This window comes from Triplophysa rosa, linkage group LG20 (genome assembly GCF_024868665.1).
Source record: "Triplophysa rosa linkage group LG20, Trosa_1v2, whole genome shotgun sequence".
NCBI classification, from domain to species: domain Eukaryota; kingdom Metazoa; phylum Chordata; class Actinopteri; order Cypriniformes; family Nemacheilidae; genus Triplophysa; species Triplophysa rosa.
The window spans coordinates 2570086-2593341 of NC_079909.1; the positions used below are offsets into that span (position 1 = coordinate 2570086).

The window sequence follows — 23256 nt, forward strand, 5'->3', positions numbered from 1 at the left end:
CTGTTTGCAATGACAACCACTCTATCTGAATTACGACTCGTAAGATCAACCAATCAGAGAGGCACCCTATTTTTAAAAGCATTTTGATTGGTTAAAATTGATTGAGAAACATATGCCGTTTTTCCGTGGGTGCTCGGCAATTTCCGTGGGTGCTCGAGCCCCGGAGCACCCACAGGATCGGCGCCTATGGCCCGGAGCCTTCTCCCCGGACATGGGGAGAGTACTCCGTGTTCGGAAGAAACTGCCGGGCTCGGAGCCCTGTCTACGGATAGCACGCCAAATACGCATACCTTTTAACCTGCTCCTGAATTATCTATATCGCGCACGTTTGAATTCAAATCCTCCAAAAAAACGTATTCACATAATTCACATAATAGCCTACTGGGCTGGGGACTCAGGTTGTCATGGTTCTGCCCCACCTTGTCTTGCTTCTCTTGATCTAGTGGCAGAACCATGATAGAACCTCTTGTTTTATGTGGAGAGTGACGTTTTGTCCCTGTTGGTCTTCCACTCTCCGGTGTGGCCTCTCTTTTCCCGCCCTTTCGTCTCCTCGTTATTGTTTGTTAATTAGTTCATGTCCTGCACCTGTCCCCTCTTGATTTATCCCCTTTATAATGCCCTTGTGTCTTCTGTCTCATGCTGGTTCATTGTACTGTGTCATGTTTGTGTAATGTGGTGAGTTCCTGTCTTTGAGTTAGTATAGTTTATTTTGTAGTTGTGATGTGTTTTAGTCTAGTCCTGTTAGTTTAGTTAGTCTTGTTCCTGTTTCCCTGTTTTGTTTTGTTACCCCCACGTGGGTCTTTGTTTTGTATTTATATTTTATTAAATGTCTTGTTAACCCCTTACCCGCTGTCTGCACTTGGGTCCTCTGTCCTTGTCTCCGTGTCCTCACCACCCACGTCCGTGACACAGGTTGAGCTATTCGAGTGGGCGTGGCTTCAGCGCCAACAGCAGACACGCCCACAGCGTTTGAGAGCAAAGAGTCCTGCTTATTTTTTTACTTGGATGTTTTTTTTTCTCCATTCAAATTTGGCTGGGTGGTTAATAACACAATTTTCTGTTGTGTGACAAACTCAGAACACATATTTCAATGTCACTTTACTCTGACTTTAAGTCTATTTGTTCTATGTAGCTCAATGGGTAGAGCATTGTCTTAGCAGTGCAGTGGTTATGGGTTTGAAACCAGCGAAAAACCCATACTGATCAAAATCTCGAATTCAGATAAAAGCGTCTGTCAAATGTGTCAGTGTATACTGTACTGATAAGCATGGCTCTCTGAAATACTTGATTCAGATTTCAAAGTATTAACTATATCTGTAAGAAAATGATAATACTGTATGTAAACCTAATTATTATAGCTTAGTGCTGATGTTCACAATCAACATCTGACATAATGTGAACAAGGTGCATTATTTGTTGTAAGAAACGCACCGGAGATGACAGACTCATTCCAACTATCCTGGTCGCTGTAATACTCATCCAGACGCATGTTCTCCTTGTTCTCCTCTGCCTCTTTCTTATTCTCCACCTCTCCACGTTGATCATTGTCAGTGCTGGCCGTGCGGGAGAGTCGCCCGTCCGAACGCCTTTTGGGTGAACTGCGGATCTCCTTAACACGTAAACTTTATGAAAGGAATAAACACGAGAAAGAATGCCTGATAAATACATGGGAACGCATCTGAGGTGTATGGATGTATTGGTTTGTGATGTATCTTTCATGTAAGAGAAATAATGTCTGTCGAATGCGAGTCTCTCACCTGTCCTGGCGGTGTTTGGTGGCTAGGGCCCGATGCAGTTCCTCTATGATGCAGCTAGGGGGCAGATGTGGGTGCATGACACCCAAGTGGGGGGAACCGGTGGGGGTGGACATCCGACCCCTCAGGGCATCTTTGGGGAGGGTGAAGTTTCTGGGCAGCGTAGCTGGAGCAGGCCGAGTCTGATGTGAATGAGTACCTGACGGACATAAAAACACTTCTCTTAGCTTGGCCTTGATTTCCAAATCTGTTTCAGACTATTTAAAAATAGACCCTTACGAAAGTTAAATATGGTTTTATTATAAACAAAACAAAAATATGGTTACTATAGAGTTAAACCATGATAACCACAAATTTACTTTGGTTTTTAACTATGGCATTTATAGGTAACTTTGGCTAATCAATGTAATGCTAAATACAATTTTTGCAAGGGAAATTGTTGACATTTTCTGAAAAATTATGAAACTCACAATACCAGCGGTTGGTAAAGGCAATAAAAGTGCTAGGCGTGTTAAAATAGCCACATTTTTGGATGCTGCTGTGCAGTTGCTAGGGCGCTCTGGATGGTTGCTATGGTAACACTTTATGGTTGCTAAATGGTTGTCAAAAATGGTTGTCTTTTATTCAGCGTAAATGTTAAGGTCATAAAAATAATACTATAAAATTGTAAATAAATATGATCACTAATAAAAGTGGTAACACAACTCTCTTCAATGAGTCATTGTTCATAGCAAAAAAATAGTGGGAGTTATTCACCAAAGTTCAGTCATTACTCTCTAAAAAACGCTGGGTTGTTTTAACCTGGTTAGATAAAATATGGACAAACCCAACCGCTTATTCATCTAGAAAATGTCCATTTTTGACTCAACCGAAACAAACCGGCATTTTTTAAGTGTAGAGTTAGGAGTTTATTGTTAAATTTTATACTGTATGTATTAATATTAGCCTACTTTACATTTTATCATAATTACTATATATTAATAAAAGTGATGCATACAGCACTAAATATGTTATTTCCACATTAAACATTTTGGCCAATGTTTTGTTATTTTCAAAAGACAGGACCCATCAAACAGTCATATATGAAATATAGATATACTAACAGTCCAGACTGCCCGGTCTAGTAAGCATCTTCACATGTGTTTTGGCTGGAGGAGTGTGCACTTCTTTGTGGACTGGCTCTTCTTTTCTCTCCTCATGGCTCTCATGGGCTTCAGCACCGACCCCTCTGCTCAAAGCATCTTTATCCTCATCACTTTGACTGACGTCCCCTGCTGTTTCTGTCACATCTGTAGTGTCCCGCACTGAAAACAAAGGGGACAGAAAACTGGATCCTGTGTTCTCTGTCTCCCCCTAGTGCCAACTCAACATCCTCATCCTTGCAACAACTTTATGTCTCAGACTACAACTGATCTTTAATGTTATTTATTTTAATTATAATATGTGACCCTGGACGACAAAACCAGTCTTATGGGTTAATTCATCCGAAAGTTAAAACAAGCAAAAAAATCTGCCAATAGGGTAAGAAAAATAATCTTGAATTGAGTGACTAAGAAAAAGGTAAACCTTAATTCAAGATTATCTTTCTTACACCATTGGCAGATTTTTTTGCTTGTTTTAAGCACAAATTCACTGAAATTTCATATTTTTTGACTAAAAACTAGACTTATTTTCTTAGGTCATTTTGCTCATCAAGAAAATGCATCTTGATTCAAGAATTTGTAGACATTTTTACTGGAAAACAAGAAAAAAAGACTAAGTAAGAAAGTCATTTTTTGCAGTGTGTAGCAGGCCATCCACTCACAAAAATAAAGTTTTGATATATTTACGGTAGGAAATTTACAAAATATCTTCATGGAACATGATCCTTACTTAATATCCTAATGGTTTTTTGGCATAAAAGAAAAATCGATCATTTTGACCCATACAATGTATTTTTGGCTTTTACTAAAAATGTTCCTGTGCTACTTAAGACTGGTTTGGGGATCCAGGGTCACATATATGATTTATAATAAATGATTTGCACTGAAACAAAATATATTTTAAGTTTAGCAGTAACTATTAAAAGAAATAATAGTTAAATGAAATAATAAAAGAAACTGTATTGTAAAAAAATGCAATTAATACTCTATTTCAGGGGGCTCACCTGTAGATGTATTTTCCTCATCAGAGCCGAGATCCTTCCCAGTGCTGGCCAGTGCCGCCATTGGCACGTCCTCTTCCTCTTCTTCATCAGTGTACTCCTGCGTGGGGGTTCCTGGCTCATCTGTACTCCCCCCACAGGCCAGGCCCGTCTCTGTGAACGTGAGACAAAAACAGCCAGTCTTAACTGCTCTCATCACTTCCTCATAAAGCCTCTGGTGGTGAAATAACACAGCTACTGTACATATGTATGCTGCTGGTAATGTAACAGAGAGCGGGTGGCACTGTTGGCACAGAAAAGAGTGATGCGCCAGCTTTTTCTTACCCGTGCAAGTTTCTGCCAGGCCCTTCCTGACACCATCATCACGATTCTGCCTGCCGGCCACTTTCCTCTCCAGCGCTGCAAATAGAGTTAGATGTAAACTTCATTTAACACAACACCAAAACCTACAAAATCACATCCCTCCTCACGTGTTCTTTATAAAAGAGTTGCTATATAACGGACATATACAGTATATTTTCTTGAGAACGTTATTTTCAATTGCAGAGCTGCTTTACAAAAATGCTTACATGAATATTATTTCACATGTTTTGAACTGTGAACATCATTTATTACATAATAATAAGAATATATATGCATGTAGGTCTCCTACTCAGTGAGCAAACCACAGGCGACAAACAAGAGGTGTGGTATAGTTGTAATGATGTGTTCGACCTTACCTGTTGATACCTGCCTTAGTTTCTCATTTTTCTTTTTCCTCCACTTCCAGGGCTTGAAGATACGGCCCAGGCTGGCCAGTTTACTGTTTCGGCGGATGGGGGGAGTGCGAACACCGGACACCAGACAGCCAGAATGAAGGTGATCCATCACATCTAAAACACAAAGACAAACAGAAACGCTCTCAAAGAATGCTGCTGTTCACCCGGTTTACTGATATTAACATCACAATCACAAGTGGTCTGCCGTTACATGCCAGTATACCTGTTATTAAAGGGATACTTCACCCAAAAATGAAAATTCTGTCATCATTTACTCACCTCCGAGTTGTTCCAAATCTGTGTAAATGTCTTTGTTCTGATGAACACAGAGAAAGATATTTGGAAGAATGCTTATCACCAAACAGATCTTGCCCCCCATTGTCTCCCATAGTAGGAAAAAATACATATTTATTCTGTTGAACACAAAAGAAGATATTTTGAAGAATGTAGGACAGCAAACAATTCTGGGGCACTTTTGACTAGCATTGTATTTTTCCTACTATGGGAGTCAATGGGGGGCAAGATCTGTTTGGTAATAAGCAGAATATCTTTCTCCGTGTTCATCAGAACAAAGACATTCAGATGTATTGTAATGGCATTTGATAAATGTTGATTTGTTTATTTATTTATTCTGGTGCAGTTATAATACAACAAGCCCATGTTTTAAAAACCACGTGAACAAATGAAGTGTGAATATTTTGATCATAAAACGTAGGAATGCACCGAAACGAAAATTCTTGGTCGAAGCCGAACATGATGTGAAACACTTGGCCGAAGGCCGAATAATACCGAACACCGAACATGGTTTTTTGCATTTCTTCTATTTATTAAGCTATTTTTTTCACTATTGCACAAACTGAATAGTCAAAATGTGCTTTTTATAATTTGTCTTGCTTTTCAATAAAATACAATACAACTTAATATAAAATTGAGCAAAACAAAGTAAATTCAAACAAAAAATTGAGCCCTCTCCCTTCATGAATATTAATTAGGCCTATAACTGACTGCTAAAAGAATGTAATGTAAGTTACTCTGTACCCCTACAACAAAACACTTCATTAAAAACTGTCATTCCACATTAGACCTATAAGCTAAAAATACGAATAAACTGAAACTGTTGGATTATAATAGGCTACATTGCAAAATGATTTGAGAAAAAAAAACATCCAATGCAAACAATTCTGACTGATGCTGACTGACAACCATTTCAGTTCACGTCTCTCCTCCAAACTCCGCCCACAAAAGCTGACCGTTCTCTCAGAAGGTGCACTCATGGCCGGGCTGCACAGAACATACTGTGTGCACGCGACCACTGTATGATGTCAAATGATGTCGCGAGCGGCGGGGCTGCTGTCAGACCGCCCGCTTCCGTCTTAAGTAAAGTTACCGACCGGTAAAGACGCTGTCATTCGGAAATTTACTTCCGTGCGGCAAGTCCCGTGCTGTGTCTTTCTCTGACACTTTAAAATGCTCCACACGCACGCACGCACACACACACACACACAAGCACTGCCAAAATGTTTGCGGCAGTAATAAAGCGCACGCGTGTCTCTCTCTCTCTCTCTCTCTCTCTCTCTCTCTCTCTCTCTCTCTCTCTCTCTCTCTCTCTGCCATTTCACACATTCGGCCACATTCGGAACATTTTCGGTGGCCGAACATTCGGTGCATCCCTAATAAAACATGATGTACAGCTGTATTGACAAGTGTCAATAAAGCGACCAGATCACCCGAGACGGATGTTTATACATATAGCATGTGAGTGCCAATGATATTTTATGAGACAGTGAATGGTGTTTTCAATACAGCAACAGTAAAGTCTTTGCTGAATGTCAGGAGACACAGGTGTGCATTTGCTGTGCGAACAGAATTTGCTTCCCAACGTATGACAGCATATGGGTCGCCTCCTCAGTGGCAAAACATTAGTTTTCATTTAAAAGAACAACAGAATGCATGAAAAACAGTCCAAGAAAAGTTCTCCCAAGACCAACAATACCTCAGTTATTTGTACTGAACCAAAACTGAAACCACTTTCAAGCTCCAAAGGCAACCTACACAAAGCATAAACAGTCCATATGACTTCTGCTCTTTAATTCAAGTGGGGTGAACGGTGAAGGCATCTGCTGTGGTTGTCAAATCAAAATGATGCTGAAAACTCTTGGTTCTTACAAGTCATGTGACCAATAGCGATGCTGCAGCTTGTGACAATGTGAAAATGCCAATTCAATGTTAGTTACTAATGAACAATACATTTCAGGCTGTTCCTCACACCAAAACAAGAGTATTGCTCCAGAAGACCTAACTCTTTCTTCAATGGAACACAATAAAAGATATTTTGAGAAATGTTTCAGTGTTTTGTGTCCATACAATAGAAGTCAATGTGGTTTGGTTAGCAACATTATTAAAAACATTGTCTTTGTTGTCGTGTTTGAAATGAACCCCAGTTCATTGGTGAAGCCTAGACAGTCTTCTCTGTGATGGATTGTTTTTACAGGCAGTCCTGAAATACAGAAATCAAGTCGTTTCAGTTAAGCTCCTGCAACTCAAAGCATGAAGCGCTCTTCGGTGCACTGACATCTGAATGAAGCCTACAGATTAATTTCTATTCCACACCAACTTCCATATGTCAGTCTGGTGGACAGACTGAGTCCATCCGTCCCGAACCCCATCAAAAACATGACTCTGCATTTGAAATAAGAGCTACAGGGTCAACCGTATAAGGGGGTGACTTGATAGTTCATCCAAAAATGAAAATTCTGTCATCATTTATTCACGCTCATGTAATTTCATACCTGTATAAATTACTTCGTTCCGATGAACACAGAGAGAGATATTTGGAAGAATGTTAGTAATTTTCAGTTCCGGGACATCATTGACTACCATAGTAGGAAGAATTAAATGGTAGTCAAAGGTGCCCGAGAACTCTTTGTTTTCCTAAATTCTTCGAAATATCTCATTATGTGTTCAACAGAACAAAAACATACAATATTTAGTTTCCTACTATGGTAGTGGATGATGTCCCAGAACTGAAAATTGCTAACATTCTTCCAAATATCTTTCTCTGTGTTCATTGGAACAAAGAAATGTATACAGGTTTGAAACAACCTGGGGGTGAGTAAATGATGACAGATTTTTAATTTTTGGATGAACTATCCCTTTAATGGAAGATAGCCCAGAGAGAGACAGAGAGAGAGAGAACAGAAATAGTCTCTCCCACACAGTCTGGTTGAGATGGAGAGTTGACACCTCAGGAAGACTGCAGAAGAACCGTGGGCAGTGCTGAGAGCTTCTATCTCAGTCTGTTTTTTTCCGATTATCACACCTAAAGCACCATGAAATATAAAACACCTGTTTATATCTGAGACATAAGAAATGAACAAGAAAGATGGAGGTGAACGTATAACATCTATATTGGTTGAGCAATGCCGAATTTGACATGCATTTACATTTGAAGAGTTCATTAGCAAAATCAGACAACTGATTTGATCACGTTTCTTCTTTTTTTGCATTCAAATGCACAATAAAAAAACTAAAAAATAAAATTTGAATACACAGTAAAAAGCACTATTTATGAAAATGAATAGAAACAGCGTTATCTGTTTTAATGCCTTCATTTATTCAACTTTTCAAGTTTCTTATAGCATCTTCTTTTCGTTCTATCAGCCTTGTGTTTAACAGCATCATTTATTTTTCTTACTGTAGTTTTATTAATATTGTGTTTTTTGTTGTCATATAAAAAATGTATTTGTAGCAATTATGTGCTTTTGACATGCTGAAAAACAACCCGATAAAAACCAGCACAGAAATTCTAATGGTTTCTATTAAAACGTCATTAAGAACCAATGGCTTTTCCCATTAAAACCATTACAAAATCCAATAGGATTAATCTGCTAGATAACACCACGCCAATAGAATCCATCACAAACCAATACAATTTCCATTAGAACCAATAAATCCATTACATTTATACTGTGTTTTGGGCAGGGTTCTATTGTTTTTTCAGCATTATTATTAATTATAATAATAATAATTATTATTATCAGTGTTGTTGCTATTGTTGTTGTTTTATCATCATTTTTTTATATATTTAGGGCAATATTTTATACGATTTCAACAAACAGAAATGTGAAGCAATAGTAAATGTAATGTGTGCTTTGATAAAACAAATACTGGTGCACATTTTTACCATTACAGTGAATCACTTATCAAACATCTTGCTCTAAGATCAATCAGTAGCAGTCACAAGACCAAGTCACAAGTTGGTTCAAGGCTAATAATCAAAGAAAATGAGAAAAAAAATATATTGTGATTGTGTACAATGTAATGTCCGAAAAAATGAGTGATGAAACAAATCAAATCAGTATCCAAAAAGTGCTTTTCTGCCAATCCATAGTATGTATTTTGAGGCACAGTATGTGGTTAGTCTGACAGCATGTGGGTGATGGGATAAAGCGTCAGTGTAATATTAGTGGTGGATGCGACCACTCCTCCTCCCGCTCAGCTCTCCTCACAAAACCCCTCACTTCTCTTGATTCACTCTCACCACAGCTGTTCTACACGACACGATCATATGTGTTCATCTACACATGTTCATATTATGCCATGCATTCTTGTATGTAATTACGTACCACCTCAGCAAAATGAGATCATTATCAGATTATCCAGAGCGAAAAGGATGAAGCCGTTGTGCTGTGTCTCCCAAACATCTGCGAGTGTGCCGTCAGACAGACTCCAGACATTAAGAAGAAGGTCATCTGTTTACATGTTACTAAACCTGTAGTGCGAATCCAGGTCAAGCCTTTTAAGTACTGCAGCTAAAGCACAACCCAGGGTCAGAGCGCCGTTGCCATGGCTACTCCTCCGGATGCTGCAGCACAGCCCCTCAGAGGCACAGCATCAGGATTGCTGGGTGGATGGGGAGGCTGTTGCCACGCAGAGCGACTAGAAACCCATGATAGCCAATCAAAGGCGAGCGATGCAGAACAGATGCTAGGCATCCCTCTACTTATATATTTTTTTCAATGTTGTTTTGAAAAATATATCACTAGGAGATGAAGCGTCATTTCTAACTATTAAACATGGTGCAAATCATAGACATGTGCATGGAAAATGTATGACTCAAAACCTCACAGGATTTCCATACCGAGAGAGACCCACGCTTTAATTCTACAGTTTTTAATACTGACCAAAATTAAATTAGTTTCCTGAAAAAAATATTATGGTATTTCTTGTTTCCATTTGATTTTTTGGCAAGTATCACTAAATTGTCACAGTAGGTAAACATATTCAATCACCTCTGCAACACAAAACTCAATTGATAAGAAAGTGTAAGCAATGCATTTCAGACAACAAACAAGCTCTGTCAGCAAACTTTGAGTAGAAAATAAAATACTTTTTCTCATGCACATTGAACAGCAAACGCACTTACGTGTAATTCCAGTAACTTCCAGTAACTCCAGATACATCATTCAAAACATGCTCCAGTTTAGTCCATAGTTATGGTGCTTTTCTTTAAGACTATCAAAGTATATGAGAACAAAAATCTCCTCTACACAAAAGCAGCATGGACACAAGCTGAGCATCAGCATCCCGTCAGCACGACCGCTCGTGCATCTACTGCATCATCTGCTGTCCTACGGTGACCCACAGCAGCACAGGTGTATTAGTGCTGTCTGATGCATATCCAAACCTCTCTGTTTTTAACAAGCTGTTTGAAACCAACATACAAAACCACTGCCAAAGAAAACACAAATTTGTGTATTTAGATTTGATTAAATTGGCTCCAATCATACATTTAGTTTGCTTCTAATGTATATATTTTTATAAATTAAAATATTCCATGTATTATCTTTTACAAAACTGTGGAGCATTTTTAAAAAGTGGCATTTATTTTACAGTCTACTGTAGATGTACTATGTTCTGTGTAACTATATACAGTAATTAGGCTACTATAGGTACCAGCCCTGAAACTAAACCTAACCCGTATTAACTAGTATTTTGTATACACATAGGCCTACTGTAAAATAAAGTCCAATCGAAAATGTTGTTTGACATGGACTATAACACGTCACACTGCAGGACATTGTATGAAATGTCATATTAGCAACATTGAACTCATTTCACATCTCAAAATAGTAATGAATCCAATGCAAATGAGCTCACTGTTAAAGGTGGAATAGGGGATTTAAACATGCTAACATTAGCCTGCTAGCATTGAAGAACACATTCATTGACAGGAACACATCTATCATTGCATTCAGACCGAATGCAATGATTGGAGGAATATCTTTGATCCTATGCCTTCACAGACTAAATTAACAAGAGCAAATTAAGAGATCATTTCAAAATTATTTTCAGTTTTTATAAATTTGCTATTTATAGGTATGTGTTAAGGTAAAGTTATAACAATTTCTCTTCCAAAAATTCAAAAAATATATATTGTTTCTATTTGCATTTATTTGCAGAAAATGAAAACTGGTGAAACAAGTGAAAATAACAGAAAAGACGCTTTGTATTTTTTCAGACCTCAAATACAGCAAAGAAGTTCATAATCATGTATTAAAATGTAGCAACTAAAACTGAAAAATAAAAACATCTTGATCTTTAATAAATGAAATAGTCTGAAAACGCATCCCACAGACCTGAACACCACACGAGAGTTACGTTGTGGCATCATCATGACAATTCGAGGTTGTGTTATTAGAGTAAAAGCACATAAGAGAGCAGATCTTTGAGTGGTTGGTGGTGTACAGGAAAATGCCAAGAGGTTTGTTTGTTTGTTGCCTGATGCTTACGTCAGATCAACAGATTCTGTAGCCATCTTTAAGAATCGTCTGAAAATGCATCTCTTCCGTCAACACCTGACCGATCAGTTCTGACTTCTATCTCTTTTCTACTCTTTCAAAAAAAAAAAAAACTTAGCTGTGTATACTGTGGTAGGCTATATGAGACCAGTTTTATTGCACTTAAGCTTTTTGTTGTCCTTATGTTGTTCCAATTGCTTCCCTCATCTGTAAGTCGCTTTGGATAAAAGCGTCTGCTAAATTACTAAATGTAAATGTAAATGTACGTCACTTCATGAGTTTCCATGGGTTTGTTAACAAATTGTAGACATAAAGTAGGTCATGGTGTAAAATGGATTCGTTGTGGTCTGTTTCTATAAATGTTTCATCACATTGATCTGTGTTCATAATTGCCATGTAATGGTGGTTGTTGTTTAATGTGACAACAATCAAATATAGCCTACAATTAAAATCCTCTAAACTGAAACTAATACTAAAATGAACAATGATAAAGAATCACAGTTAACTGAGAGACTGAACAGTCCCCAGAGACACAGTACAACCACTTTACAGTCAGATACAGTTGTATGTCTTTCTCTAAAGATGTGTAATGGAGATCAGTCAATATTTAGAAATATTGTATTACAGGCACGATCGATCGCGGTCAGAGTAACATAAATACTGTTTAAAGACTTCATTTCTTGACATGCCTATGGGAATAGATTCAACAACATCAGTAGGCGAACTGCATAAATCAAACCCTCAAACATGTACTGGACAGTGCACTTTATCTGCTTTAACACGGTGCTTTATGATAGATTTTACTCTGAGATATAAACCATGCTGAAACCGTATAGAATACAAAATATTTATGGCCCAGGAGTGTAAGTGCAAACACAACAGCAATAGTGTTTACATGGGTTATTAAATATGCAAAAGAAAAAGTCCATTTCTTTTCATCCTGAGAAGCGTGTGGTCGTTGCTGAAGTCAAAATAAGAGATGAAAGAATTGGTGGTGAGCTAATGTGCATAACATGTTTCACTCCTCCACACAGTATGCCATACTGTGACTTTCTTTATGAATCAAAGTGTTAATACTTCATTTCTTCTGAAGCACAGACCTGACCTTTGAGTAAGTGTATTTCTAAATCCGGACAGTACTTTGGATCACATAGCCAATGCGGGTGACTGCCTCAAAGGCACAATGTTAGGCTGTTGTGGTGGTTGATAAGGCTTTTAAGTGTTGATGTATTGTAAATATTGTATGAATACATATTGTATTGTACATACAAAAAGGTATATATTGTAAAATGTAATGTACACATGGGATGACATGAGGGTGGGTAAATTATTTTCATAGTTGAGTAAACTATTCCTTTAAACCCCTAACCCAAGGAATGATTCAAATAATGTGTAATGTAAACCTTTAAAAAGTGATTACAAAATTGTAATGTGAAAAGGCCAAAACAGGCAATTATACTTTACCTCATGTAAACGCAATCATTCGATTTAAATAATGCTATTAAGCTCATAATCGAAGTAACATATGTGGCGTACGCCGGTTTTAATTGCAATATTAAGGCATGTAAACACCTTAACCGCATTTACTACTACTAAACTACAGTATATGCCCACATAACGGTGTTTTGCATTTGACGTGAATATACTAAAACAAAAGCCAGTAACACACATCTACTTTATCTGAGATCATCGTTTGTGCTTTGTATTATAGCAAATAATCAGACTAATAGAACATTCATGTAAACGATAGCAAAGAGGTGTTCTCATGTCATGTAAACATGTTACTGCAATTAAGTCCGTACTCTGATTTGTCATGGAAAGTGGAGGTGAGACACGGACAGAGGACCCAAGTGCAGACAGCAGGTAAGGGGTTAACAAGACAGACTTTAGTTATAACTACAAAAATACAAAACAAAGACCCACGTGGGGGTAACACAACAAAACACAAGGGTATAAAACATGACATCGGGGACAAGGACTAACTACACCTAACCAGACTAAGACAACACACAATTAAATACAACATAACTAAACTACACTGACAAGACAGGAACTCACCACATATGACACACACAATGAACCAGCACAGGACAAAGAACAAAGGGGCATTAAATAAGGGATCAAATCAAGAGGGGACAGGTGTGGGGCATGAACTAATAACAAGCACTAACGAGAAAACAAGAGGGCAGGAACAATGATGAGACCTGGAGAGAGTATGGCAAGCCATAAGGGCCAAAATTACCTCCCTTCACATGAAACAAGAGGTTCTGCCATGGCTCTGCCACACGATCAAGAAAAGCAAGACAAGATGGGGCAGAACCATGATACTGATTATTGGAAATAATCGCATAATTGGTGCACATGTAAACGTAGTCTATTTAGAGGCTGTTTACAAGAGACCATTTTCAACTAAAAATGGAAAACTTTTTCATTTACACGACAACAGCGTTTTGGGGGACTGAAAAGGCTAACTTTTGAAAATGGGTCTCAAAGAACAAGTTTTTGAAAACAACGACATTATCGTTTCCATATAAACTCTGAAGGTGGCATTTTCCAAAAAGGATGACGTCATACGCATGCGTTCAGTCTGTAGGCATGCGCGACCATTCCCCTAAATGGCGGCCTCCATGCTGCATGTTTGTACTGCGTGACATACTTATTATCATTTCTCCAGCAAAAAGTATATTTACTGCACCACTACAACCAGCGGAGTAATAGTATTTATATATACGAACTATAAACACACATGCACGCCGACAAAAGCGCTTTTAGTTTAAAAAGCGTATGCATATGTGAGCAGGCATGTAGGGTTTCTTTATAGCGCCATCCACTGGCCTGGCATGCATAATACAGCGTTTTCACTCGTTTTCCAAGATCCATGTAAATGCAGATAGTTTTGATAACGCTGTCATGTGTACGTGAAACTTTTCAAAAACGCAAAGGAAAAACTTTATTCTTAAAGTGTGTGCACTGGTATTCAAAAGTATACTTCTGTGCCAAGTGGTCAAGGTTTGCTGGCTAGCCTCTGCTTATAGATGCCAGACTACATCATTCTGAAAACTAAAAGCATCTTTCTCCACTGACGTCAAAATATTTCATGTATTATAGTAGATGCCCAGAGGCTTCAAAAAGTGTCGAAAAAAATAGAAATCACTGATTTGGAGAGAGTTACTGAATGGTTAAATAATCTTTTTTAACATTTCTGAAGAATATACTTGCTATAACATGTATATAAACAACATGAATATAAATGACAAGTATACACTTGTGCTAAAAATCCTTCAAAATAACTATTAAAGTTAACAATACGGGACCTCTGGGATCTAAAATAGAGAAAATATATTTGAACCGTCAAACATTTGGCTATAGCATGCTGATGGTTTTCAATAATGTGTCAATTTGAGCACAATCATTGGATGATGATGATGATGTGTCTTGACTCATGAACTCTCTCTCTCTCTTTGTGAGAGCGTGCTGTTTAAATCACTCATTCTCACGCTTTCTTTGATGTGTGGGTGAGCAGCAGTTACATCCGCCCTGCTGGGCATCAACATGCTGCCCCAATTACCTCCCAAACAAAGGAAAAATCTCTCTATTCCAAATCTAAAGTGTCTTTTTTAGGCTTGATTCGTTATAATAATCTCATTTTTTCTGCTAAATCCGTGCGGTGAAGAGACTGACATGCTGAGATCTATGTTTCTCATACAGAATAATAGAGCAGGATCAGGTGGGTGGGATTTTAAATGTGCATATTTTGGTGTGCATATTCAGTTCTGCAAGCATTTAGGTCAGTGCGTGAAACATTCATAAAGTCGATAATTGCATGGATGATGGCCTTTGAGTTGACTCCCTAAGGGTAATGTTAAATTGCTATGGAGATGTAGAAAAAAATGAAGCGTAACATAGGTTTGCTCGCTGTATATACATAGAGTTGTCACGGTACCATAAACATGTCTTACGATACTATATCAGCTGAAGTATCTCGATACCAAGTAGTATCACGATGCTGTGCCATATAATTCAAATCTATACAAAAAACACAGATTTAGATTAAACATTTTGTTATTTATATTATACTTTGCACTAGAATATGTTGTTGTATTAACTGTAGTAATTGGATAAATTGTAGCAAATACATTTACATTTAGTCATTTGTAAATACTATAAATTCTGTAGTATACTTAAATATTTACTATGATAAGACTCAAAAACACTAGTATCTATGAGTTTTAGTAGTTTACTGTAGTAAATACTAAAGTACACTAGATCATTTTTCACGTAGGAACTAATTCAAATGTTGGACAAATTTAATTGATATAGCAGTCTTTATAAAGGGAAATATTAGGCTTACTTTAAATGCAGAACTAAAACGGCCAGTAGGTGGCGTCAATTTTCCACTGAGTTAGTGAATCATTTAACCAACTCCTTCAAATCGCCAATTTGAATCATTAACTTGTCAGAGACATTCAAAACACACATTCATTTTGGAGATAAACACCGCAAAAAGGCAGATGTAAGTGTTCAAATAAATATTAATGCGCATATGCAACATTAACTACGGTACTACAATACTACCATTTCAAAAATAGAGAGGCATCGCGGGTATTTTGAAGCTTTAGCATCGCGATGCTACCGTAGCACCGGTACACCGTGCAACCCTAGTATAGAGCAATCTGACATATGGGGCCAGAAAACCCTATTTTGAAAAATGTTGTTGACCGAACAGCGATGGCAGCCATTCACTTGCATTGGTTTTGTGTCCATACAATAGAAGTCAATGGCTGTTTGGTTATCAACATTTTTGGGTGAACTATCCCTTTAAGTTGACTGATTAGTGGGGTTTGTTGACTATTACTGCTATTTGACTATTATTACACTTACGTTTCCCAACACTCTACATCCACCAGCATTCTAGAAAGAGAGAACATATTTTCTGTCAGAGTCTTATGCCAACACCTCCTTTCTCTGGATCTCTTTGAGCTACTTGACTTTCTAGCGGCATGCACAGATGTCGATTTAATGAAGTGTACAGAGACTTGAGCGACAGATACAGTTGATAATCTCTCTGCTCTCTCAAGCCTGCTTTTCCAAGCTGGTCACCATAAAACAGACACTCCCACTTTCTCTTTTAAATTCCTGCTGGTTTGAGCGTAGGTGCGACTTTTCACTGTCACTGATGCAAACCGCCTGAAATGAGCAAGTGAGGTGTATCTGTGTTCTGGCAATGACAGCATATCAATGACAGCATCATTCTCTCGTGATTGGCTGTGAGGTTGAACTTGTGGGGTTATCTTTGCATGCCACCTGTATATGGGACCATGCAGTCAGTGTGAAAGATTACAACCATTGCAACTCAATGGAAAATAAAGGCCTTTAAGCACACGGTGTGATGTGGCAAAACACTACATGGGAAGACTTTCAACAGGATTTTGGTTAGCCTACTTATAGAGATCAGTAAGATTAAAGATGAATATAATTTGATTCATTTTTCTGAGGATTGTTAATTACAATATATGGTATTTATTATTTATTTATTATTTACTGGTATTATATTAAAGGGGTCATATGACGCGAATACATGTTTTTCTGTGTCTTTGGTGTGTTATAACTTGCCCGTGAATATATTAGACACGTAAAATTGCAAAAATTAAAGTGTCGGAAACAAAAGATGCATTCTATCTAAAAGCGAATGCTCACCCAGACCTGCCTGAAAGTCCTCGTGTAACCACACCAGAGCCGATTCTTCCTATAAGCAAACTACGCAAGTTGCGTAGGGCCCCTGCATCACCAGGGGGCCTCCTTGAGTACCGAATCAAAAACACTATAATGTAAACAAGACGCGGATTCAACTTTCTGCCTTCGGCGTGTTCTGTTAGAAACTTTACCTTTTTACAAACACACTCCTTTTTAACACTTAATTTATTTAATTACTGTGACATACTCGGACATCATGCAGTGCGCGCAGGTGATGACATGCGCATAATGTGATGATGCGTCTTACATATGGCTTCAAAACGAAGCTATCCGTATGTAGCGGAAAAAAACGGCAACAACGTGAAGCAAAAGAACAAGAACTAGAAGGCATGTGTTTTTGTACTATTTTAAGGTCTTATTTAGTTTTGTCAACTTATGCAAGTACATGTTTGACTGTGGACGTTCGATAGTCGTGAATTTAGGGACCGTCTCCAAAGTTACATACACATTAATATTCTAACTTCAATAGCATTTACAGGGAATGACTTAGTCACAAAACCAGCTGTACAATGTTCATGTGAGTCTCAACTATAATGCACACCACTTTGTTTCGTTTGCCCATGATAATATGTAATTTTTGTGTTATCACATTTAGAGAATAACTGATATGTTTTGTTTTCGAATGCTTAGCTTTCTTGAGTAAACTATATTTATTAGTGTCACGGTTCTCAGGGTGAGACACAGAGACAAGGACAGAGGACCCAAATGCAGACAGCGGGTAAGGGGTTAACACAAACTTTAATAATAACTAAAAATACAAAACAAGGACCCACGTGGGGGAACATAACAAAACATAGCAACACGGACAGGAACTAACTAGACTGAAAATAATAACATTTGACATGAACACTGTAAACTAAACTAACTACACAACAAGAACTCACCACAAAGACAAACACGACGCAACAGAACAATGATCCAGCACGAGACAGAAGACACAAGGGCATTATAAAGGGGACAAATCAAGAGGAAGCAGGTGCGGGGCATGAACTAATTAACAAACAATAACGAGGAGACGAAAGGGCGGGAACAGAGACACCACACCGGAGAGTGGAAGACCAACAGGGACAAAACGTCACTCTCCACATAAAACAAGAGGTTCTATCATGGTTCTGCCACTAGGTCAAGAGAAGCAAGACAAGGTGGGGCAGAACCATGACATATTAGGGCTGGGCGGAATTACGGAATATTCCGTTACCGCGGAATAAAATGTCAACCGTAAGAGATTTTTCTATTCCATGTATTCCGCGGAATGTAAATAAGTAGGCGTGGTTAACTCGGCGCTCTGCAAATTAGGCGCTATTCTGAAAAAAACTAATGAATTAATCCACCCGTAACAAATGAACGTATCAAACATTCTTTTGACCTTTCAGTCTGTAGTTTAGTGATCCGCTCCAGTCCGGCGCGTTCTCTCTCACCCGCAGTGCTCGTGCAGGGATCTGAGCCATTGTTTGTGCATATTCATACTTTATTGTTATATATGTTGTCTATCTTCCTACTGTATACATATGATATAGCCAGAAGATAAATATGAATAAATAATACATCTGATTATCAGAACTTAATTTGATATCTTTAGTACATTTTCATAACTTTCCTACATTTTAACTATGGTGAGCATTTAAATGAACTGTAATAAATAAATTAGTTAAATCAATCTAAGAAAAAGGAGGTATAAAATCTAGAATTATAATGGGAGATTGTTTCATGAAATATATCGTTACCGTGAAATAAAATAACTCGTTCCGTGAAATAGATTTTAGGCCACTCCACCCACCTCTAATATTTATCATGTTTTATTTTTGTTAATCACTTATTTGATTAGTAAAAAGCTAGATGGTTCCAGAGATGTTACTTTAGGTAAAGGATTATTTGTTGTGAAGCAAGAGGAAGAACCCAATTGCAGGCAGCAGTTTCAGGGTTAACAAAAAGGTTTATTAAATAATAAAACACAAAACAAGAACCCACGTGGGGGTAACGTCTTTAGTTGAACACAGAGAACAAGGTGTTCATCAGAACAAATACATTTATACAGATTTGGAACATGTCAGGAGCTGGCCTAGAACTCAGGTCTCCGGTGTAGTAGCTGGGTGATCTGCCACTAGGCCACAGAAGGTTGAATAGGACCCAAACGAAACACTCCAGACAGTTCTCCAGGCAAAGTGGTTTTATTTAAACAACAACAACAACAAAAAAAACCTTTCGTGAAAGAATAATCCAACAAAGGTTCTTCTCGGACTGAGGTATATAAAAAGAAATAACTCCACAAGGGGAGAAAACTATGCTAGAAAACATAAATGATAACATAAACAATGACTAGGTTCTCATACCCGAAGATGGAGGGAAGCACTGAGGGTAAACGTCAGGCTGGCCGTCAAGACCCAATAACTGAGTGAATAGCAGGGAAAACAAACAACTTAAATACCCTAGAGATAACAAGGTACAGGTGATATAGATATAACTAATGAGAACAGCAGAGGGAAACCGCTGGCCTCTAGAGGCCTGGGGAGTAAGTGCAGGAGTAGGAACGCTGACAGAACNTTACATTATAGCCTAATAAATAGGGTCATCCCTCCCTACCCCTTTGCTGCACCGTGATCAGATCTGAACGTTTCGTTCATTTTCACATTTCATTCTAATCGTGACAGATGTAATACATTTAGTTTAGTTGGTAGAGGAAAGGAGGCGGTGTGTTTGAGGACAAATTACGCTATTCACACGTGCTTAGGCTTGAATAACGCTGTGTAGCCAAACGTGCAGATCTAAACTTTTAACATGTTTAATGATGTACCCGGTTATAAAATGCTTTTTATCTTTAAGTGAATAATTCATCTGTTTAGTATATTTACCTCCGATTACCCAAAGAGCGCCGATGATTACGTGAAGAGACCACTGTAACATTCTTGGCTTCTCCATGTTGTTTTACATGCTTAGATCTGTTGTGTGACCTCCTGCGGCGCCGCGCAGACCAATCGGCACGTGACATCATAGTACCGCAAGAGTGATTCGACAGTAGACGTCTCTGTATGTAGGGCTGTCACGATTATGAAATTTGATTGACGATTCATTGTCTAATAAATCGTTGCGATTATGGCGATTAATTGTCTGTTTTAGGGCTTTGGCGATTATGACGATTAATTGTCTGTTTTTGAGCTTTGACATTTAATTCTCATTCATTTTAGATTCAGCGATTGAAACGACCATATTGTTCTGAATACAAGACTATGTTTTTTTCTTGGAAATACATCGGAAAAAATTGGGTCATCATATATTTAAGGTTTAGGCTTTTACCTGTCAATAATACAACCACCAAATACTTGTAAATGAAGTAAATTGATCAGGTGTGAATTGAAGCCACCTGCCACCATTAAAATACTATCAGTCATAGAAAAGTTTTTTTCTCACTTGCAAGACTACAGTAAAATTTTACTTGTGTGTTAATGAAATTTTGGTAGACTGGTTTTCACACTGAGATTTGCTTAAATAATATTAAATTGTACTGCAGGTAATTTGTATATGTTTTAGTTTTTTTTTTAAGTGATTGTGTTGTGTTGGTACATTTTACAAGTATTACCATGCTTTAGTAACAATATATACACTAAAATATGCAATATGCAGATGCACTACAGCTCCCCCTAGTGTCTTCTATAGAGATGTGCAATAATTGCGATGATCCGTAATCATCGCGATGAGGTCAAACAATCGCGATGAGACGATTATTTAATAATCGTGACAGCCCTATCTGTATGCTTTCAAATAGCTCTCGCAGTAATGTGATGTTATGCTCTGCCGCATGTAGTACAAAAAGCCTACCTTCGAGCAGACAGTGTTAATGGATTGAACAAAACAGCGACCATAGATGTAAAGAAACAAAGTTGCTTGTCAGGTTCAGAACAAGCAACCATATTTTTTAAAATAAGCCCAAAAACCCATAACTCCCTGCTGTAAGCCAGGTGGCCAGGTGGTCAGGTAACAATTGCCCTTGATATCATGTTCTGTAGTCACAGTCTGGATGACAACGTAATCCCCCACGACTAACCAGATTTCACTTATTCCTCTGATGTTCGAGTCTGACTAGTTTTGGGATGGTACCAAAAACTCATGTACATACACAATGTTTGTTCTCTGGCTTTCCACAGCATAGACAAACTGAATGAATTGTCATCTCAGCAGTACTTCCACAGAGGCTGTGTTGACATTTTCTTCCCTGCAGATCTATTTGGCAGAGTTACTCCACTCTTAACCTAACTCTTTAGCACCATTTTTTCAATCCTCGGGGGAACGTACAGGCAGGTGCCTTTTTATAGACCCGCTGCTTTTTTATAACACTTCGCAGTGTGACTCAGATAATGTCAAATGACTCTCATTTATTAATGTCCTGATATCCCCCAGCTACATAAAATGAATGCATATATAGCGCACAAAAAATGCAACACATAGTGATGCTACAAACATAGTTTTGTATACAGTTTATACGTAGTTGGTTCTTAAAGCAAAACATTAAATACTTCTTCAATTGTAAGTCTGCTAAATTAATAAATAATAAGTGATCGAACATTATTATAAGAATACCTAAGACGGCTGGATTTCTAAAAAGTCCTAACAGTATGAAACTGTCCTAATATTTTATTAATAATTACAAGATGATCAAATAAAGCATATTTTGTTAAATTTAGAAATTGTATTAGATGCAAAAAATCTAAAATGTTAAAGTTACACACCAATAATTCAGGCAGTATAATAGTCAGAACACTGTAACATCATTTCAGTCACCATAACTAGATAAAAATCATTCAAATATTTAATAATATAATTGAATTAATGTTATTTTATTAGTCTTATAACTATATTGTTGATAATAAAGATTTCAATGAATACTGTCATGGCTCTGCTTCATTTAGTCATGTTTTTCTTGGTCCTGTAGCAGAGCCATGACAAAGTCTTTGGTTATGTGTGGAGAGAAACATTATTGTCCTTTTGACAATAATATACGTTCTCTCCAGTGTCTCGTCATTGGCCCCGCTCCTCTCTTTCCTTGTTATCTTTCCCTGAGTGTTTGATTACCCACACCTGCCCTGTGTCATTATCCCTCGTTTGTCTCTCCCTATATATACCCTCATGTTTCTTTGTCTTGTTGCTCGTGGATTGTTCTTTGCATGTGGTTGTACCTGTTCCTGTCTGTTCCAGTGTTCTGTTGCTATGAAAGCCCAAGTCTAGCCGAGTTTCTGTAAGTTTGTTTCTTAGCGTTTGTATAGAGTGGTTCTGTTTATCCAGCCTTAGTTTATATTTGTCCTGTCTGCTGTATTATATAGTTTTCTTGGTTTTCCCCATCGCGGGTTTTTTGTGTTTTGTTAATTATTAAAACTTCCCTGTGTTAACCCCTTCCCGTTGCCTGCATCTGGGTTCTTCAGCCACGCCCGAGCGTGACAGAATACTAAGAACATGGACCTTTAAAAATGAATAAGGAGGCAGGGAATGAATAGACTTGAGGTACAGTATGTGTTTAAAGATCGGGTAACACACTCAGTTTCTGCCAATCTCATATTAATCTTGAGTGCCTATACAGTAGTACTGCATATGTCGTATCTTCGAAGAGTATTTAGTTTGATCAAATTTATAAAAGAGAGATACAGCTGTACGATTATTTTTGGAAAAACACGAGCTGCTAGAGGCGGGACTAGTGCAGAGAGTGGGATAGAACTACAGCACGAGTAAGCAACACATCATCACATTAATCCCTTTGTGTTTTGTACATTATGCACGTACACGCCGATTGCCAACAAAACACAGACATATGACTTAAGCCCTATTTGCATGGGATTAGTATTACCTGGGGACCTCTGGTCATTTGTAATAATTGCAGAGATTGTCTGTGATCTTAATCCCGTGCGAATCGGCCATGTCTGTAATTTGTAACGTAAAAATTCCCCCACAAATTACCTACCATATTTTGAGGAACACCGAGGTCCTGTGATAATATTAGTCCAGTGCGAATTGGCATCTCTGTGATTTGGCGCGCTCATATATCTTATATATCTCATATATCT

At 37.9% G+C, this 23256-nt stretch overlaps 1 protein-coding gene across 3 annotated transcripts in view; it reads right to left on the reverse strand.

The window, feature by feature from the left end:
- phactr3b (phosphatase and actin regulator 3b) overlaps positions 1-23256 on the reverse strand; it is a 72965-nt gene that overhangs the window by 26535 nt on the left and 23174 nt on the right. The window contains exons 1-8 of one of the 3 annotated variants that reach the window (XM_057361710.1): positions 10081-10201; positions 4617-4769; positions 4222-4296; positions 3901-4050; positions 2858-3058; positions 1758-1953; positions 1432-1622; positions 847-936 (exon numbers count right to left, since the gene is read on the reverse strand). In XM_057361710.1, the coding sequence (XP_057217693.1) occupies positions 847-936; positions 1432-1622; positions 1758-1953; positions 2858-3058; positions 3901-4050; positions 4222-4296; positions 4617-4769; positions 10081-10120 (1096 nt within the window). In that variant the 5' untranslated portion in view covers positions 10121-10201. Of the gene's footprint in view, positions 1-846; positions 937-1431; positions 1623-1757; positions 1954-2857; positions 3059-3900; positions 4051-4221; positions 4297-4616; positions 4770-10080; positions 10202-23256 lie in introns of those variants that run through there. The other 2 variants (XM_057361709.1, XM_057361711.1) reach the window with 2 other exon arrangements.